At 37.2% G+C, this 19042-nt stretch overlaps 2 protein-coding genes and 1 long non-coding RNA gene across 8 annotated transcripts; 2 read left to right on the top strand and 1 right to left on the bottom strand.

Annotated features, from left to right (window-relative positions):
• Positions 1 to 2376: 2376 nt before the first annotated feature.
• On the bottom strand, positions 2377 to 3076 carry LOC113330466. The gene is made up of 2 exons (XM_026577274.1): positions 3046 to 3076; positions 2377 to 2681 (listed from the first exon to the last, which is right to left on the bottom strand). Exons 1-2 carry the CDS (start codon positions 3074 to 3076, stop codon positions 2377 to 2379), a joined length of 336 nt encoding a protein of 111 aa, XP_026433059.1.
• Positions 3077 to 5788: 2712 nt separating this feature from the next.
• Positions 5789 to 7165, top strand: LOC113330341 (elongation of fatty acids protein 3-like). Its single transcript, XM_026577155.1, has one exon. The coding sequence runs from the start codon at positions 6070 to 6072 to the stop codon at positions 7009 to 7011; it is 942 nt and encodes a 313-aa protein (XP_026432940.1). The 5' UTR covers positions 5789 to 6069; the 3' UTR covers positions 7012 to 7165.
• Positions 7166 to 14073: 6908 nt separating this feature from the next.
• LOC113330618 lies at positions 14074 to 18008 on the top strand. Of its 6 annotated transcripts, XR_003350360.1 has the most exons (9): positions 14074 to 14368; positions 14596 to 14647; positions 14917 to 15007; positions 15096 to 15151; positions 15261 to 15366; positions 15470 to 15644; positions 15838 to 16130; positions 16483 to 16864; positions 17407 to 18008. It is a non-coding gene; the product is annotated as an uncharacterized LOC113330618 (long non-coding RNA). The 6 variants fall into 6 exon arrangements; XR_003350359.1 differs by having other exon boundaries at positions 15470 to 16130; XR_003350357.1 differs by having other exon boundaries at positions 15261 to 15644.
• The last annotated feature ends 1034 nt before the right edge of the window (positions 18009 to 19042 follow it).

The following is a 19042-nucleotide window of genomic DNA, read 5'->3' as shown; positions in this document are numbered from 1 at the left end:
TAAATAGTCATTTACTTGATTCCTCCTCCGAAGACGAGCGCATTAACGCATCCAAATCGTCCTCTTTCTCATGTTCCACAACTTGTTCTACAACTCTAGATTTTTTACCTCGACCACTTCCACCTTGATTACCTCCACCACGTCCACCTCGAGCACTTGTTCCAGCACAGCCACCTTTTTCACTTGTTCCAGCACGACCACCTTTTTCACCTCTACCGTCTCGACCGTTTTTGTCTTTCTTTGATTGAACTTGCTCACAGGAGGGAGTGTCCGAGTAGTCGCTAGAATAAGGAGAACTAGCCCTCTTAGCTCTCCTTGGTCTGTCCTCTTCATAAGCATATAGACCTCCTTTCTCAGGGATTATTATGCCTTTAACTCGATTCCAGAGTAATCTTTTTCAGATACCGTTAACTTCTCACCCGAATTAATCATAAGGGTCATGTCCTTGACCACCCAATTAAATCGTTCAACCTATTTTTTCATATCAAATACACATACTCTAATTATTCATAGATAATTAAAAAAAAACATATACAAACATAATTAGTAGTATACTTACCACCATCTTCTCCCAATCATCTTCTTCATTCATTGATGTCATTGATTTTGAACTCTCTCTCTACCTTCTTGAAGTGTGTTTGCGCTTCCGTATCCAAATTTTCCACATAAGGATGAGCCAACTCTTGATATTATTCCGTGTAATTTGAATCCGCTTCAGAAGTCCCATGAGAAGCTTCAAGCGCTCTTCTACTCATTTGGTTCGCTACTTCCGAATGAACATTCCAATGCTCGATCAATGGTGCTGCTTCATAGGTCAATTTGACATATTTGTCCTTAAATTGGGAGTTGGCTATGCTCAGTGTAAAAAGAGAGTCTGCAGGTATAATTTTCTGGACAATACCGATTTGGCGGAGCGTTCTGCGAGGATCTAAAATGACGAACCTAGTTGAATGAAACAAATGTCCCTTATAGTCCGCCACATCATAAAATACTCTATCATCACCAGCTTCATCTTCTCCATCCTCATCAAGTTCCGAATATGGATCAAAAACCACATCATCGATTGTCAAAGCATCCAACATTTTCCTCATTTCCACCATTCCATCTCTTTAGCCTTGTGTTGGATCCCTCCAAAGGGGTATCTTCCTCCTGTAGGTTTTTCTAGAGGCCATTTTGTATCCCGAGAAGGCCTCAAGCATTTAAAATGGTCGTAAGGCCATGAGTACGGAAAAAAAAAAGAATTATAAATGATATATTACCCACAAACCAATATATAAAAGTAAAATAAATAAACATTTGTTATATTAAAACAAAAATATACCTGGATAAGAGCAACACATCCCGTAATTTGTGTTACGTTCCACCTAGAAGCTTTGCAAGGATTTTCCATCACATTAGAAAGGAGGGATGTGCCCCATGAGTACCTAGGCACCTCGTTTGTTTCCGGATCGAGAGTGAGAGTCTTCAACCACTACAAATAACAAGCATTTACCTTATTTCCTGAGAAATCGGGGAAAAGGACGGTTCCAAGAGCGTGCAACAAGTAAGCTATAGCCGTATGTCTAGCTCTTTCTGCGTCCATCACCACCTCTCCACTAGCAGTCTTGCGGTCAGAATCTCCAAACTTCTCCCTTAGATGAACCAAATTAATGTTCCTTGCCATATTAACTGTTTCACTAAGTTCACCCGGTTGACTAAATTCCCTTTTAGCTCTTGGCGCGGCTTCATCCTCTATCTCAAACTCTTCTTCCGTTTCATCTTTGCCCCACCCAAGACAGTCTTTCACCAAGACACAAAGCTGATCAAAAGGAATAGAATTTTTTAAACCCTCAAACATGGCCTTTCCTTCCAAAGCAAGACCAGTGATTTGTTTTGCATCATCCAGAGTCATAGTCATCTCGCCGAACGGGAGTAGAAAAGTCATGGTTTCAGGCCAAATCTTTCTTTAAAACCACAAACTAGTCACAACATCATATGTCTTCTACAAATCCTCGATTCCAGACCATAACCCCGAAGCTTTTACCAAAGCTACCACATTTGGATGCTCTTGATCCAACGACCAAAACCTTCCTTGTTGGTGCTTTAGTTTGGGGACCGCTTTATTAGGAAACTACAAAGAATATAAAGTTATTACTATTAAATATCCATAATAAAATGAAAATATTAAACTTGATTTATTACCTTTGTGGCAAGACCCTAGCAGCCCATGATGACTGGTAACAAAAAAAGACGGATCTATCCTTTGGCTCACACCAAGGTCTCCCATTCTTCTTGGGAGGTAAAAACACCATAACATCAATGATTTGTCTTTAATTTTCTTTTGGTGGATACTTCTTCTTTCCCTTCTTATTGTCCTCCTCAACTACGGATTTACCTTTAATCAATAGCAACACCAGTAGAAGTGCCAACTTGAGTTCCTCCGGTAACAACAAGTACACCTTCACTTCCTCCAGCAACTCCAATTTCAGTTCCTCCAGTAACAGCAACTCCAACTCCAATTTCACTTCCTCCAGTAACAACAACTCCAACTTCAATTCCTTTACCAACTCCAACTTCACTTCCTCCAGTAACAGCCACTCCAACCTCACTTCTTCCACCAACTCCAACTTCACTTCCTCCACCTGTGGAAACTACAACTTGACTACCTAAAGCAGTTACAGCTCCAACTCCATCTCCTCCACCTTCATTTTATCCACCAATCACAACTCCACTTGCATTCCTTGCATTTGCACCTAATGGTTTTGTGTGACGAGGTTGCGGAGTCGGGTCACTATGAGGTGTTACTTATTGTGATCTTTTATTCTTCTTTTATTTTGCTCTGTTCAAAGACAAATAAGGCCAAAAACCAAAAGTAGATAAGTAAAAACGGCTGGGAAATTTTGACATAACCAAGCCGTGACACTGAAAACGGCTAGGAAAAATGGATAGTCCCAGACACAAATACAATTACAGATGGGAAATTTAGTAGTCGACCTAGACGTAAAACAAATAACGAACATAATTTGCGGCTTGGTTACTCCTATTACCAGATAGGAAAACCTATACGTGAAAATACAGCTGGTTTAATATTCAGCATAGTAACACATACGGTTAGGAAAAACCAAGACGTAATATAAAATCGTCTAGGAAGCTAACTATTACGGTTAGGAAACAAAATTACGGTAGAAAGACTGAGACGTAAATACTACCACTGAAAAAAAATTGAACAAGGAGAATATACGGCTAGGAATAACCTAGCCGCATACAACTTGTTGCAGATAGGATTCTCAATCTCGTACGCATCGACTATTCTACGGCTGGGAGTTCTCTTAAATCCCAACCGTAAAGCTTACAAACGGATGGGAGTTCTTAGATATCCCAACCGTAAGACATATACACGGCTGGGAAAGAAATAGATCCCAACTGTGAGGCCTATTTACGGCTGGGAATACAAGAACTCCCCCCAGCCGTAAGCATTGTCAGAAACTGTTTTTTAGACCTAAAATTTTAGAAACCAACTGAATAATCAATAAAATGTTTAAATAAAAGTGGGTTTTTCAATTCATACCTTATTGATGTCATATCAGGAGTCTCGGCGGCTGGTGCATCTCCTTCATTCACTTCTTCTTGATATTCAGTTTCATCTTCATTTGATGAAGTTGGTTTCTCTACTTCAGAAGGAGGTGGATTCGACGAAGATTGACCTAGATTTTCCTTAGGTTTCATGGTTTTATACAATGAATTTAATCGACGACAATTTTTTTTTTGAAACGACGATTAATCGTTTCAAACGAAAAATGGAAGAAGTAGAAGAAGAAGGAAAACAGAAAGAGGAGAGTGTGGGAAGAAGAAGAGGAAGAAATAGAAGAGAGAGGGAGGGACGGTTTTTTTTTTCTTTTAATGATTTTCAGTTTTTTTTCTTTAATGATTTTTCAGTTTTTTTTATTATTGTTAGGTTAATTAGTTAATGGAAAGGTAGAAGGGTAATAAGTGAAAATGATTGAGGGTATTTTTGAACTTTTACATAAATCTGATCTCCCCCTATAAAGTTTTGGTTCTAATTAATAATTTAAGTTCCCAAAATCCTAGCCCCCTACAGCCCCAATAATAGGATTCTTTCAATATAGTTTTATGAATACATATATCGTACGAGGTTCATAATACCATCCTTAGGTCGAAGTTGAAGGAGACAATAGGAAGTTCTTGAAGCAGTTAAGATTCAACTAGGAGAAGCGAAGAAAAAAAATGAAAAGCTGCATACATGTAGAAACAAAAACTTTAAATTATGTGTTAGGAAGCTCAAGGAACTTGGTCTGGTTCCCGAGACTGAAAATTTCATGGTAAGAAAGATGGTTTTTTTTTTTGTTGTCAAGATAAACTCAGGTCGCAGTGGAAAGATCCACTCATTAACACTTTTTTGGTAAACCTTCTACAAGATAAAATTGTAACGAACTATGGAATGTATCTCCAGGGTTGAACCTGGTTTATTTATGTAACCTGTTATAGGGGTGGCATTCTAATAGGACAAAAAGGGTCATTACATGATCATTCAAGGCGTCCCTTATAAAAAAGATAATGGAAATTACAAATTAATCCTCATAATTGATAACCTAGTTTAATGATGATAATCAAGTTTAGTGTTGATGATTAATTTCACTTATATTAACTCAAAATCAAAACCAAAATCAGATTTTTAGAGTTAAAAAAAAAAAATTAGAGGAGAAGGTCAATCTCAATCAATTGGAGAAATTAACCAACAAAATGAAGAACCAGGACCTGAAAATGATCGGGTATACTTCTAAATTAGTCCCAACTAGCTTTTTGTTGCTCAAAATTATCTAAAATACGTAAAAAATTCATTTTTTTTTTACATTTTCAGAACTAATTACGGTTGGAATTTTGCTCATAACCAATCGTAAATCGAAGTTACGGTTCGTAAAAGATGAACTACCAACCGTAACTGGTTAAATTTGAAGAAAACCCAATCGTAAAACCAGTTACGATTGGTAACTAAATGCTCGATACCAACCGTAACTCAGTTACGGTTGGTAACCAAATGCTCATAACCAACCGTAACTGGAGAAGGTAACCAAATGCTCATAACCAACCGTAACTGGAGAAAATTCTCAGATATAAACATACGGTTGGTAATTGAACTATTACCAATCGTAACAACATCAAAATATCCAGTTACGGTTCGTAATTGAGTTAAAATCAACCGTAACTCACATAACCCAGAAATTTCAATTTCAATTTTCATCTAAAACCCTAATTTTTGATAGAAATTAAACTTAAATCGAACAAAATAAACCAAATCGTAACTGGGTTTTCAAAACATACCTCATATAAGTCATTACACTATACTTGATTAATTTTCGAATCGTCGATTAATCGAAGATGATGAAATTTTGAGTTTTAGTGGAGGTTACGGTTGATGGGAGGAGGATAAGAGAAGAAGAAAGAAAACAAATTTTCAATTTAGTTTTGATTTAGGTTAAAAAATTGGGAGGATAATCTAGTTAATTTACACCTTTTATAGGATATCCCCTAACCAACTAGAGAGACGTTACTATCACACTGCCGTCCCTGCCAAAAAAAAAGAAAAAAAAAAGTGTAGAGCGACGTGAGAATTGAGCCTCACTTCCCTGACAAAGAAACCACCACAGACCCGATTACCCAAAATATATAAAAAAAATTAGCTCTGAAACCCCTGTGTAGAACACATTAAAAGTGTAAACATGGTCAAATGAATGGACTATAAATGTAGCAAAATTTCTTTCTTCGTTGACAAGATATTTTCTTAATTTTCCCTTCTTTTCCTGGCAATTATAAACCAATCGCATAATCTTCATCCACTAAAATTTTAACATACACCTCTTATTTGCTAAGCTCTCTGTAAGTTCTCCTTCTCCTTCGGAACATTTCTCAAAACTCACACGAAACAAATTATTTTTACAGAAAAAGAAGAAAAAAAAAACAATAGCAACTTTTAAACCCAATTTTCAACTCTTTGATTTTTGGGGGAAACTTTCACGCCATTGAATTGGTTGTAGCTCACCAAGGAGAAACCCCAAATCATCGGTTTTCAAAATGATGGAACCGATGATTCAGAGCTTATCGTATTGTTTATCAGAACATCCATCAATAATTGGATTTAGATGGAATCATAGTCAAAATTGGGGTTCGACTTGGTCTTTTCTATTCACATCAATTGCTGGTTATATAGCTTTATCAGTTTTGATTCGTTTGATTTTAGCAGTTTTCCGATGTCGTAAACCGATTCCACTTGGCCCTATTCCTGCTATACATTCATTAGGCATGGCTTTAATCTCAATTACAATTTTTATAGGTATTTTGTTCTCATCTGCAGCTGAGATCCGTGATACACGTTGGTTCTGGAGAAAATCTAAAACCCCATTTCAATGGTTCTTATGTTTTCCATTAGGTACTAGACCTACTGGCAGAGTTTTCTTTTGGTCATATGTATTTTATCTATCAAGATTTCTTCATCTTCTTAGAACATTTTTCGCGATCTTAAGGCATCGTAAATTGACGTTTTTCCGGTTGTTTAATCAATCTATTCTGATTTGTATGTCCTTTCTATGGTTAGAGTTTTCGCAATCATTTCAAGTTGTTGCGATTTTGTGTACTAGTTTGATTTATTCGGTGGTGTATGGATATAGATTTTGGACTGAGATTGGGTTACGAAGTGCTTGTTTTCCATTTGTTGAGAACTGCCAAGTTGTGTTGTTGGGGTGTAATTTAGTTTGTCATGTGGCTGTACTTTTCTTGCATTTTGTTAAAGGAGGGTGTAATGGAATTGGAGCTTGGGTTTTCAATTCTGTTCTCAATGCTGCGCTTTTGTTACTGTATATGAATTTTTATGTGAAAATGCATATGCGTAAGCGAAGACTTGTGGTTCCAGTAGTAGTAAGTGAAGATCAAGAAGAAGAGTCGAGTTCAGCCAGAGAGATTGAAAAGAAAATGTCTATGGAAAAGAAGAAGATGATGATCAAAGGAAAGGATCTTTGATAGGTCGGTCTGACAGTTCTTTTCTTCTGTTAGTTCTATTTATTTATAATGGGGGATAAAAGTGCCGTTCTCTGTATAAAAATGCAACTTCTATATATACATAATAATAATAATAAATATATTCGTCGTGGATGATGATAAATTTACACTTGAATCTTTGTTTCATTAGATTTTGTCATTTTGATTCTTTAAACTAAAAGCACAATCTTGTTATAAATTCCAAAACTTAGTACCCTATTCTCATTTGAATACTATAATAACTTTTCTGCCCATTTCTCATTCTATTTTTATTTTTTTCATAGTGTTTAATGATTTGCCAGCAAATTGATCTTGTTTCTGCACAACTTTGATACTGGAATGACGCTAATCTTGTTAGGTTGAGGTTAACTTGGACTTCAGAGATACAGTGACTATTTGTTTAGCTGTTTCTGTTTCTTTTCTATAGTCCTGTTGTTGTTGTTGTGATATCTATAACTACAGATTTGTAAAGGATATGAATGATCTTGATTCTTTTCTTTTCCGTCTGTGAAATACAAACACTGGTCAAACTTTGAGATTTCGTTGCTCTTTAATAACATGTTGGTATCATGATAAAAATACTCTAATAGAAATCAATAACAGACAAACAATTTAAATAATGGAATACAAAAAAAATGTTCATACAACATCAGCATCATATTTCCTGTTTGTTCTGTCTTTTTCATTTTGTGTTTGTGGTATTTGTCAATGTTAGGTATGGAGTAATTCAGCTAATAAAGCCAATAAACCTTCTTGGGCGGCCACAATCAAGAGGTGTATCCGATTTGCTTTATTGTATCTTAAGGCTGCACACGGTGCGTTTCGGTGCGGTTATGGTCAAAACCGTTGACCTAACCGCTTATATCACGGTTGTTGTTTCTCAAACTGTCACCGAACCGAGTTACAATCGGTTCGGTTATAAAACCGATCCATGTTGAGTCGGTCGGTTACGGTTTTTGATCGGTTTTTGTTAGAGTTAAAATTGATAGGAATTTTTACATCTAACTTTCTCAAACAAATTGAACAGAGATTCGTCAATCCGTTTTACATCTCAATTTTTAATTCCTCAAACAACCCAACATACAGATCTAATTAGAAAATAATGTAAAATTAAAAATAAAAATACAATTTTCTTAAAAACCTTAAATCAACACAGAGGAGATCAATATCATCTCCTCAGGGAAACCTAACACAGAAGAAAATCAATTTTCTATGAACCCTAAAATTATAATCTTCAAACAATCAATCTCTAATTTGCCCAATCAAAAGTCGGTGGTGCTGGTGGTGTAGCAGGCGGTGACGCTGATGATGTTGCAGGTGGTGGTGCAGGCGCTGGTGTTGCTGCAGATGGTTGGGAACAAGAAGAAGAAAAAGAAGTAATCAAATAAGAAGAAGGAGAGGAGTTGGTGATTGTGGCGGAGATCGAGTGTTCTCTGTAATAAAAGAAGGAGGTGAAAGAAAAAAATAAAAGAGAAAAGGTCGAAGTTCTCTGTAAGAAGATAAGAAGAAGATAAGAGAGTTGGAAATGTGAGCTAGTGTTGATTTTAGGGTTAGTTGATTATATGCAATGAATGTAGGGCTAGGATTAAAATGGTTATAAAATCGATGGTTATAGATTTTCGATTTTTCGGTGCGGTTAGTGTGCGGTTATGGGTAAAACCGTTGACCGAACCGTAGATCTAACGGTTAGTAAAATGAAAACCGTGACCGACCGTTGGATTAACGGTTCGGTGCGGTTACGGTTCGGTTGTTGCGGTTACATTTCGGTTTGCGGTTACGGTGCGGTTAGTGTGCAGCCCTAATTGTATCTAGAGATTGTTACTTACTTACATATTGTTACCATGATAAAAGCTTCTAGTTTTGGAAAATAAGTTAGCCAAGTTCTTACCCAAAGTCGAAACCTAATAATGACTTCCTTGGTCAAGTAGCCAATTAAGGTTGGCACACCGAAACCAGAATTCCCAAGACTGTTAATGGGGTACCGTTTTGTTTGGGGGTATACCAATAAACATAGAGGACAAAAAAGCATCTGCCTTTGGGTTGGTATACCCCCAAGAAAAATGCTACTCCCATTAGCAGCCTTAAAAATTCCCCAGCCAATTTAGCATAAAGCCATGAAGTAGTAGGGTGAAGAAAAGTCCAGTCAATCGATGAAACCTGACCTTGGTTAGGAATCCGAATCTGAATCCTCTTCCGTGGTCTTGCACGACAAACAGAGTAGGTAGGTATGGTAGGCTGTAGAGACGCAAAAGATGGTATCATTTATTAGCAGCTTATTTAGAGGCATACATGATACAAAGTCAAATCTATAAAAGAAAGTATGGTCGCTAAGAGCATCCACAGTGGGCGAGTATAACCAAATTTATGGGATGAGATCCTAACACAGTGGGACGGAGTAAAGATCAAATTTGGACCAAAGATCAAATTCCAGACCAAATATGGTCGCGACCAAATCCCAAATTCTGATATAGTCGGGCGTAAACTTAAAGTACGTTTGATGCTGGGCGTAACATAAATTTACGCTTGTTAACGGGCGTAAACCAAATTTACGTATGTTGGTGGGGCGGAATTTAAATTTACGTTTGTTGCGGGCGTAACATAAATTTACGCCTGATGAGACGGACAGAAGAATTCCGCACGTTGCCAGGCGGACACCAAAATTCCGCCTGTCTGGGGCGGACACCAGGAACACTGTTCTCATCCGATCTCGGCATTTTTCTTATCTAAGAAAAAAAAAATCAGATTCATCAAGACTGGATTCAAAATTCAAATTTTATCATCGAAAAAAGAAAATTAAGAAATAACCCAGATTAGGTTATATCGAGAATAAATATCAAAACAGATGATTATTTATCGTTCACAAATCAAAACAAAGGGGTTATTATGATTTCTAACCTAGATTTTTTTTCCTTAAATCTCAAGATTTCAAATTTTTTTCAATCCAGACGACGACGAGAGACCCAAATCTTCAAACATAAAAGAAGATGATTGATTTTTAATAGAGAGATTAGGCAGATGATGATTTCATTGCAAGTAGCAATGAAAAATTGTATCTCTTGCTTCTCTCTCTGTGTCTGTCTCTTCTTCTCTTGAGTTTTTCTCTCTCACTGGTTTTATTCAAGAAAAAATAAAGACTCGGTGAGGATAAAAAACATATATGAGTTTCGGAAAAATTAAGACGAAAATAACGGGTATATGTCTGCACACCGATTTGATCAGACGGACAGGAAGAGTACGCCATAACCCTAAACCCTAATGAAAACCTACTGGGCGGAAATTTTGTTTACGCCCGTCTCAGGCGTAATAATATTTTACGCCTGACAAATTCATCACGCGGACAGAAGATGTCCGTCCGTACAATCCATCACGCGGATACCAGATGTTCGCCCGTCTGATCTCACACGTGCTGTGTGACCGTGTTTAACTCGGGCGGAATTTAGTTTTACGTTTCTTCGAGCGGTCATTTGGAATCCGTCTGATGAACGGGCGGAATTTAAGATTCCGCCCCTTACCAAACGTAATTTATATTTACGCTCGATAACAAACGTGATTTATATTTACGCCCGTTTGAAACGTAATTTATAATTCCGCGCAGAAATGAAACGTAACTAATACTTCCGCCCGTCTTCATGCGTAAAATTGTTTTACGCGCGACCAAATTTGGTCTTCTCCCCGTAACGTCACAATACAGATTAAACTCATATTTAGTCTTTTTTTTTGGTCTTTGATCTTTGAGTTTAGTCGTACCATTGCAGTCGCTCTAACGGGGGTACCATTTTATTTGGAGCATACCATTTCAAAAATATAAGTTGTTTTGTCTTATATGCAGTTTGGTATCCTTAATAAATCGGCACTCCTGTTAACAATTTTGGTTGTGATGCGAAGGATCACCAATGTTTGTCTTATATGGAAAAAAGTACTGCATTACTTGGGGGTCAGGATAGAAAGACGTCTCATCTTCGGCACGGTATATACTATATACTAGTATGTTTGAATTGTTGTACAAGTACCAACTTCTTTTCAAACTTCTGACGTTTGAATAAGTTAAAAGCCATAAAAAATGTTTGTCTTGCAGTTGGTGCAGAATTTTCTATGAGGTTAAACGTGAAGGCACTCAGAATGGCTTTCATGACTTTATCGGCCTCTACCACAATTAGATGAATGGGTCATTCAAGAAATGTGCACACAGAATTGCAGATGAAATATATTTTTGCAAAACAAAAATGCTAAACCACCTAATGGGTTTTCCCAATCCTCCTACAAGCTGTCAGGGAATGGTTTATGTTGCAACTATAACAATAAAACACTAAAAGAAGATGTGAAGATGTTAGAAATAAATTTCCAAAAAGTAAATAAACACTCAATTGATAACAAACAGAGGATAGAGTCACGTGTTCAACACGCTGTCCTTAGCACGATAGTTGACTGTTACGCCTCAAGAATGAGTGATGCCTATACCTTGTGGTCAAGTCGTATCCAGGATAAAACTACCCGGTGCAAGCACTGTTAGCACTACAGTACTTGTCCACTCTTACGAACTCAAGAACAATTGGACAGAAGAAAAAAAAAGACCACACAGAGGGAGAGAGACGAAAAGAAGAGGATAGTAGCTCTTCTAGACACAAATTGAAATGAAGAAGACGAGTTCTTTAACAGAGAGGGTGAAATCAATGCACATTATGTGTGAAATAATTATGCTGCCATGATGTCGACATAATTCGGTCATAAAATAGTAAAAAACGGTAAGAAAAATGTCGTCATCCATGTACATAAAGCCGTTAAGAAATATTTGAAAATAAATTCAGCGGGGTAACACGCCCCCCACATTTAAGAAAAACTTTAATTTGATTTTCAAAACGTTTAGGAAATAAATCAAAAGAAATTTTTCCAAAATATAAGTCTTGGTTGACCCACACCCACACCTACACCCGAACCTGAGCCCGGCCCGATCGACCGGACAGCGGCGTGCGTGCTTCGGTGCGAAGCACTGCGCGTATGTGAAATGTGTGGTTGCACCAACTAGCCTATTGCCTAAGTCCTCTCCCCCACACAAAAGTGCGTATGACCCAAGAACCACTCTAAGATCAAGAAATTTAATACTTATGGAGAGGTATCATCTTTAGTTTACCCTATGTGGGACTGAAGGTTCATTCACAAATAATGAAAATGAGCTAGTGTCCTTAGTGACCAATAAGTCATAAGTTCTAATCCCACCAAGACCAAAACCCAAACATATATAAACTTATTTTCTCTAACAATCCCCCACATGAATGAAATACCGATAAAAGTCAGAAAACGGAACGCGAGAAATACCACTTAGGCAAGAGGTGTCCATGAGGTCTTGAACCTTTGCTTAGTGAGAAATTACCGGAACTACTTGATGGACAGTGAACGCGATGTCTTGAACTGCCATCGTTTGGTGTAATCCGCGATAATAACCACGCGTGATATTTCTCTAGGTGTTGTCAAGTTCGTGTCGTTGTGTCCTTTTTGTCCCTGGACAAATCCCGTTTATCAGAACGCTCTAGAGAATCAGCTCTATTCTCATAGGAAGCGACCCACTTCCACATTCAGATAGGTGAGTTCCATCAAGAGTGTGTACTGCTACACCCCACTTCAATCTTAAATTGAAACTGTAGAACTCATTAAGACTTAGTTTAAAAGTGATCCTTCACATGCAGTCATACTATCACGTCTACACCATAGGGAAGGTGCAGAGAATGAAATTCTCTAATAGTGTTTACCTTGACCCACCACAAATTAGTTGTCTCATTCAAAACCTTGATCTTGGGATCCCCAGTCAGCAAGGTTGAGTATCCTTCATGGCAATTTTATTTAATGAGCCTAAGCCTCATCCCCCTCGATGCATTACTAACTATCTCCTTGGACAAACCTTTCGTCAAAGAGTCCGCGATATTCTCCTTGGACCTTAACCATTCAATGAAAATAACGCTTTTTGAGATTAGTTCTTGTATCGTGTCTTCTACGAATATGTATAGACTTCCCATTATAGTGGTTGTTTTTAGCTTTAACTATGGCAGCTTGATTATCACAATGTATAGGTATAGCTGGCACAGGCCTATGTCAGAGAGGAATGTCTTCTAAAAAGCATCTTAGCCAAGCGGCTTCCTCTCATGCTTTATCTAACGCAATAAACTCGGATTCCATCGTGGATCGAGCTATGCAGGTCTGTTTGGAGCTCTTCCAAGAAACAGCCCCGCCTGCTAGAGTGAAAACATATCCACTCATAGACTTAGACTCCTCTGAGCCCGATATCCAGTTTGCATCACAAAATCCCCCAAGGGCGGCGGGGTACCCTTCATAATTCAAACAAAAGGTCAAAGTGTATTTCAAATACCTCAACACTCTATAAAATGCATCCCAGTGTTCCTGCCTTGGATTACAAGTATACCTACTTAACCTACTCACAACATAAGCAATGTCTGGCCTAGTACAGTTCATCAAATACGTCAGACTTCCTATAACTCGTGAGTATTCAAGTTGTGACACTCCATTACCCTTATTCTTTTTGAGTCTACAACAAGGATCATATGGAGTATGAGCAGGTTTACAATCAAATGATTGAATTTTCTAAGCACAGATTCAACATAACGCCGCCCTGCCTATACTATTCATTAATATAAGACTCAATGAATACTTTTCTGCGCTATGTTCCCCGGCTGAACCCTTAATACTGATATGACATGACAATTAATGTTCAATCGCAGCAGGGTAGCATGAATTTCCCGAAGTATCGAGGTTAAGGTCTTGGCATAAAAGAACTCTACCGGAAAGCATACTGCTCTCCGGCAATAAATTTAAAGAACTCTATGCAGGATTAAATTATGTTTGGAAGGCATATTTGGGGGTATATTCATGTCCAATACCACGGCTTGAAAATAGTTACATAAACTACCACGAAATTTCTAATATATCGGAGCCGGGTAGGATCTTTTTCGTCAATACCGTGTGTATCCTAAAAAAAAAGTCGCACTTGTATCGCGAAAAGCAGGGACGTATAAATTTGAAAAAGAGAAGGAAAATTTCTCTCCTATCTCTCGTCGCGGATGAACCCTGGTTTTTCCGGACAAAAATCATGGTTTGCCATCGTCAATAAATCGTTATCTGTTTAGGTCGAGATTTAAAGTCGGGTCTATCTGTTTCATGTTTCATTTCATCCCGCTGGAATTTCAAACCATTTAAATCCCAAAATCAAAACCCTAGATAACAGTTCTAAAACCACATCACCATGGAGAAAACTAGACAAATTTCTCCTTCCTAGATTATTTATACAGTCACGGAGGTCTTTTGCTTGAAGAGATTGAATCGATGTCACCGGGTAAATTTCTTTTATCAGATTTTCTGATAACAAAATGGGATAAATTCGTGGTTTAATCTCTGATGATTTGGTTGATAACTGGTCGATGCTTAAATAGTCTTCTTCAATCTTCAATGAGTCGAGGGTTTTAATTTGTTTCTTTACCTTTAGTTGTTAATTCAAGAGAATTTCCCCCTAATGAGTTTAAAATTTTCATTTCATACAAGTGATATAATTTTATGCTTCAGTTTGATAGGTTCATACTAACGGGTTCAGAGGATGGGAGCATGCGAATCTGGGGTGAGTTAATTTTTTTAGTGGATTTTTGCTAACAAAAATATTACAATTTCCAAATGATTCTTTCTGTCCTGCTTTGTTTTTCTAAAATCTACTGCATCATTATGAGTGTGACTTGTAACCTTAACTACTCACATATGTAATTGCAGACAAGACAAGATATACCAAAATTGTTGGATTAACTGTACTATTTCCCATGAACTAATGTTTTGAGCCATGCTTGAGTTTTTGTTGCACTTTTGCCATTTGATGTGTGGTATTATAAATTGCAGAAACGAAAAATGTATTGACATCATAGATCCAGAGGAACAAATGAAGTCAAAGGAAGCCTTCCCATGGGCTAGTTCAAGTGAAAGCTGGCTGGTAAGAAACTAAGAATTCCTTTGTGTGCCTATACTGCAATGCCTATTTTTTGTGGTACTTAAAGTCGTAGTCGATGTTTCTCTTTTAGGTGCGTTTGTATCACAGTTCCATCGTTGGATACCCATATGGAAGTGGATTGCAGAGGTCAGTGTTTACTCTTCTGTGGAATGCCTTGTACTGAAATATCCCTGTGCATTAACTCTGTGAATTAATCTGAGGAAAGAAGCATCTTGGCATTGATCATTCTGTTCAGGTTGATGTGACTAGAGCAGAAAATGTCTTGGAGGATAACATGAAGATTGTATTTGAGCAAAACAAGGAGAGACTTGCTTTTCTGAAATGGGGATCCACTGCTTTCTGTAATATGCTCGTTGTTCCTCCAGAATCTGTCATTATGCACCAGGTTAGCTTTAACAATTGATAGTATGTACAACAGATTGCTCAAGATTACAGTTAATCCAGGTTCCAGACTCCGATATTGGATCCCACTTTGGTATGCTACTTGAGAATCAGGAAGGTTCTTTGAGACAGATTTTTAAGCTAGCGAAAAGTTTCATGCTCATAAGTTGGTATTGGCTGCTTGATCCCCTGTATATGGAGATGAATTGATGGATGGTATGGAAAAGACAAATGTGAGGTAGTTGAAGATCTTTGAGACAGATTTTTAAGCTAAGCATCATTTTAGTTTTTATGCTTTTAGATTTAAGTTTACTTCAGTTTGCTCATAAGTTGTCTTGTACAGAAACTATAAGGTTATTTATATCCATTTTGTGTAGCATCCCTTGCTTCATGTGTCTTATCTTTCTCTTTTAATCAAATGGGCGATTCAGACGAGGCTGCACCTGATCATTTATCCCTTGTCACTAAAATTACTAAGTGTATCTCCTTAGAGCCTCTGGTGGAATGTTCATCCATTACTTGGCGAAAACAGCTACTATCAAGAACATGTACGTAATTCTGGTATTCACTTCTTTATTGGCTATGATGGCATCTGTATTTCGTATGATGAATGCTGATCACGTTCTTTTATTGTCGTCTTTGTGGGTATATATAAGCAAGTATTAGAACAGATGCCTCGAGTCAGTTTCATCGTTGGATGCTCATATGGAAGTGGATTGCAGAGGTCAGTGTTTATCTTCTGTGTAATTCCCTGTACTGAAATATCTATGTGCATTAATCCGAGGAAAGAAGCATCTTGGCAGCGTAGTTACCAAAACTAGTCAATTGCATGTATTCCAGTGTTATATCTTATCCCTTCTCAGTTGTTAGTGCCCAAGTTAAGTAATGAAATTGTGAATGTGCCTTAAATTTTGATTTTTGTTTTGGACTTTAAAGAGGTTTTTGAGTAATGGGTCTTCATGTTGATAGTCCTTGTCTGCCACTTTTAATGCATTTTGTTTTGTTAACGCATAGTTCAATGGTGTTATCCCTCATCTTACAGTTGTGATTCCTTGTGCCATATGCTCAATTGATAGGTTGAGGTGAATGATTCTGCTACTTTAACAAGTTATACTACCACTTCATAGTAGTACGAGGCTACTGTCCAAGCAAGGCGTGTTCACATAACATTCGAAAGTCAGCCCTCACAGCAAATCATTAACATCTGTATGAAGCTCAGAACAGCAAACATAAGCAAATCATTAACTTATGGACATGCACAGGTGGTGGCTGAGCATTTTTGAATGGAGGAAGTAGCTGGACAATAGAAAATAGAAAGCTAACCTCTGAGAGGAGATGAAAGAAAGTTTTGATAAGATTGGGCATCAGATTGTGGATCCAGTTACTCAGTTAATAATGCAATCTAACTCAGCCTGCAGTAACCTGCAGTAAGCATGAATTTGGAAGGAAAAGTTTAAGGTATTTGTTCTCTTTTTAGAGCTTTTTTGTTGTTTTCCTTGACTGATTTGTGTGAAGTATGAGAATTTCATGTTTTCTACCTCTGAATCTTGAGCAACTAATACTTTGAAAGTAAAAAAGAAAATAGTTACATGCCTAATCCCAAATTTATGCTTAGTGTCGGTCTATTTAATAGTATTGCGAGAGGCTGCACAATGGAGAACATTCCAAGGTTGATAGTTTTTGTTATGATGTGTATGGATCGAGATTTTCTCTTTTAGTATCTTTATCATGTCATTGTCAAAGCACAAGGATTTGAAAACTGGAAAGAGATGCACATGTTTTAAAATAATCATGACATTAAGGTATCTTATTTAGATTGTATTTCACAATGACATTAAGGTATCTTATTTAGCTTGTATTTCTCAATGACATTCACTCCTTTCACTCACTCAATTTAGTCAGTCCTTACATATACAGTTAGTTGCTGTCATGTTCAGGGTGCAAATATTCTTGTTGATAATAAAGGATGTATCAAGCTTGCTGACTTTGACCTGTGTCAGGTATGTACACATTCAACTTGGAAGGCTTGGTTCTGAAAGTCTTGCCACCTTGCTCAAGAAGAGGGGGAGGATGAAAAAGGATCTACATCTATGTGCAGTGCACTCCAATCCCTTTCTTCTTTTTTAGTACACGATAGAGAGAGTTTTGGTCTTTGTCTTTCTGATGTATCTGGGAACCGGAAATATCTTGTATTTGAGTATGCACTTGGAAGACAATGGAATGAGAAGGATTTGGTGTTGTTCTTGCCAGTCTGATTTTGCACCCTTGGTGCCACCCTGTGCGACCCAATTTAAAATGGGTATTGTGAAACCTTGATTCGTGTCCTTTTCTTGTTTATTTTAAATGATTTTTTGATTTTAAGGTTTGGGTGTAAGGGTTTTGGTTATCTGTTATATCTAATGGAATTATTCTTGGCTGTGGATAAAAGTTCGGCAGCAAATTTCTGCCTTGCTAATGGATTTACCTTGATCAGGTAGCCAGGGTTTTGAGTATATTCATATATTTGTAGAATCGTTGTTTTTTGATTTAGTTGAGAGTAGATTTAAGATGTTATTGTTTGTAGGTGGGTTTCCAGTAATAGAAAACATGGATTCCGAGACCACCAAAAGTGAACTTTTCCTAGAAGTGATATCTTTTGTTTTGTGATACAACTTTTTATTGAGTAAGTTCCTCGCTTCCTTGTATCTATCAGCCTTGGACAACAATTTCGCTGTGAGCTGGACTTTAAGGAGTGTTGATTCCATGGGGAATTGGGGATGTAACAGCTTGTATGAACTGAAAGAACTGAAATCAATGTCTTTTTTTTTTAATGTCTTACTTGATTCAAACTTGAACCTGCTCACGATGTGATTAAATGTCTATTTGTTATCAAAGTGCCTTAATCCCATGATTTACAAATTTTCTGAAATGTAACAGAATTACAAATGATCCCTTATATGTGAACTCACATTCCTAGACAATCTAAGCATATGCTTATGAAGCATGTCTGCAAAAAAGATTTTGCACCCTTTTCTATGTGAAAACCTATTTCTGCACCCTTTTCTGTGTGAAAACTTATTGTTGCACCCTTTGGGGAAATTACTATATATTGAAGTAGTTGTTGGAGCCATATGTAGTTATGTACTGATTCATTAGATGCACTTGTATGGAATCTAAAGCTCTGACATTTTATAGCTTATCATAGACCTGTTAGTATAAAGAATCTCATTCTTTGATGATGTATTGTTTTTGTCCTTGAACGAAGTTATTTTAATTATAAACATTATCAACATGGATATTTTTGAGAATCCTTGCATTAGCAGCTTTCACCTTTTCAAAAAAAGAAGGAAAAAAAAACAAAAAAAAATGCTGCTTTCGAGTTTTGATCAATACTTTCTGCAAACTTGATTTTTCACCTTTTTTTCACGTGGATAGTTATTTTTGCACCCTTTATTTTTTTTTGCAGGTGTACATATATATATATTATATATATCAAAAATTCTCGACAAATCGGGAAAAAAACAAAGGAAAAAAACCCGTCTTCCACATACTTTTTCCTGCATGTCTCCCGAGGAGCGGATCACACTGGTACCCATCCAAAAAAAAAAATCCATGAGAGGCGGTTTTGCCCTTGTTTCTACACCTCGGTTTGTTTAG

This window comes from Papaver somniferum, unplaced genomic scaffold (genome assembly GCF_003573695.1).
Source record: "Papaver somniferum cultivar HN1 unplaced genomic scaffold, ASM357369v1 unplaced-scaffold_118, whole genome shotgun sequence".
In the NCBI taxonomy this organism is placed as follows: domain Eukaryota; kingdom Viridiplantae; phylum Streptophyta; class Magnoliopsida; order Ranunculales; family Papaveraceae; genus Papaver; species Papaver somniferum.
This window is presented reverse-complemented; position numbering and strand designations above follow the sequence as displayed.

What these genes read in the sequence shown, in the direction of transcription:
- LOC113330466 (XM_026577274.1), bottom strand. Translation starts at nt 3,076, where the DNA reads ATGCTGAATATTAAACCAGCTGTATTTTCAC. An exon ending in TAAACCAGCTGTATTTTCAC is followed by an intron (nt 2,682 to 3,045) that starts GTATAGGTTTTC and finishes GATAAAATGAAG; the next exon opens with GTGGAGGAGATGGAGTTGGA.
- LOC113330341 (XM_026577155.1), top strand. Translation starts at nt 6,070, where the DNA reads ATGATGGAACCGATGATTCAGAGCTTATCGTATTGTTTATCAGAACAT.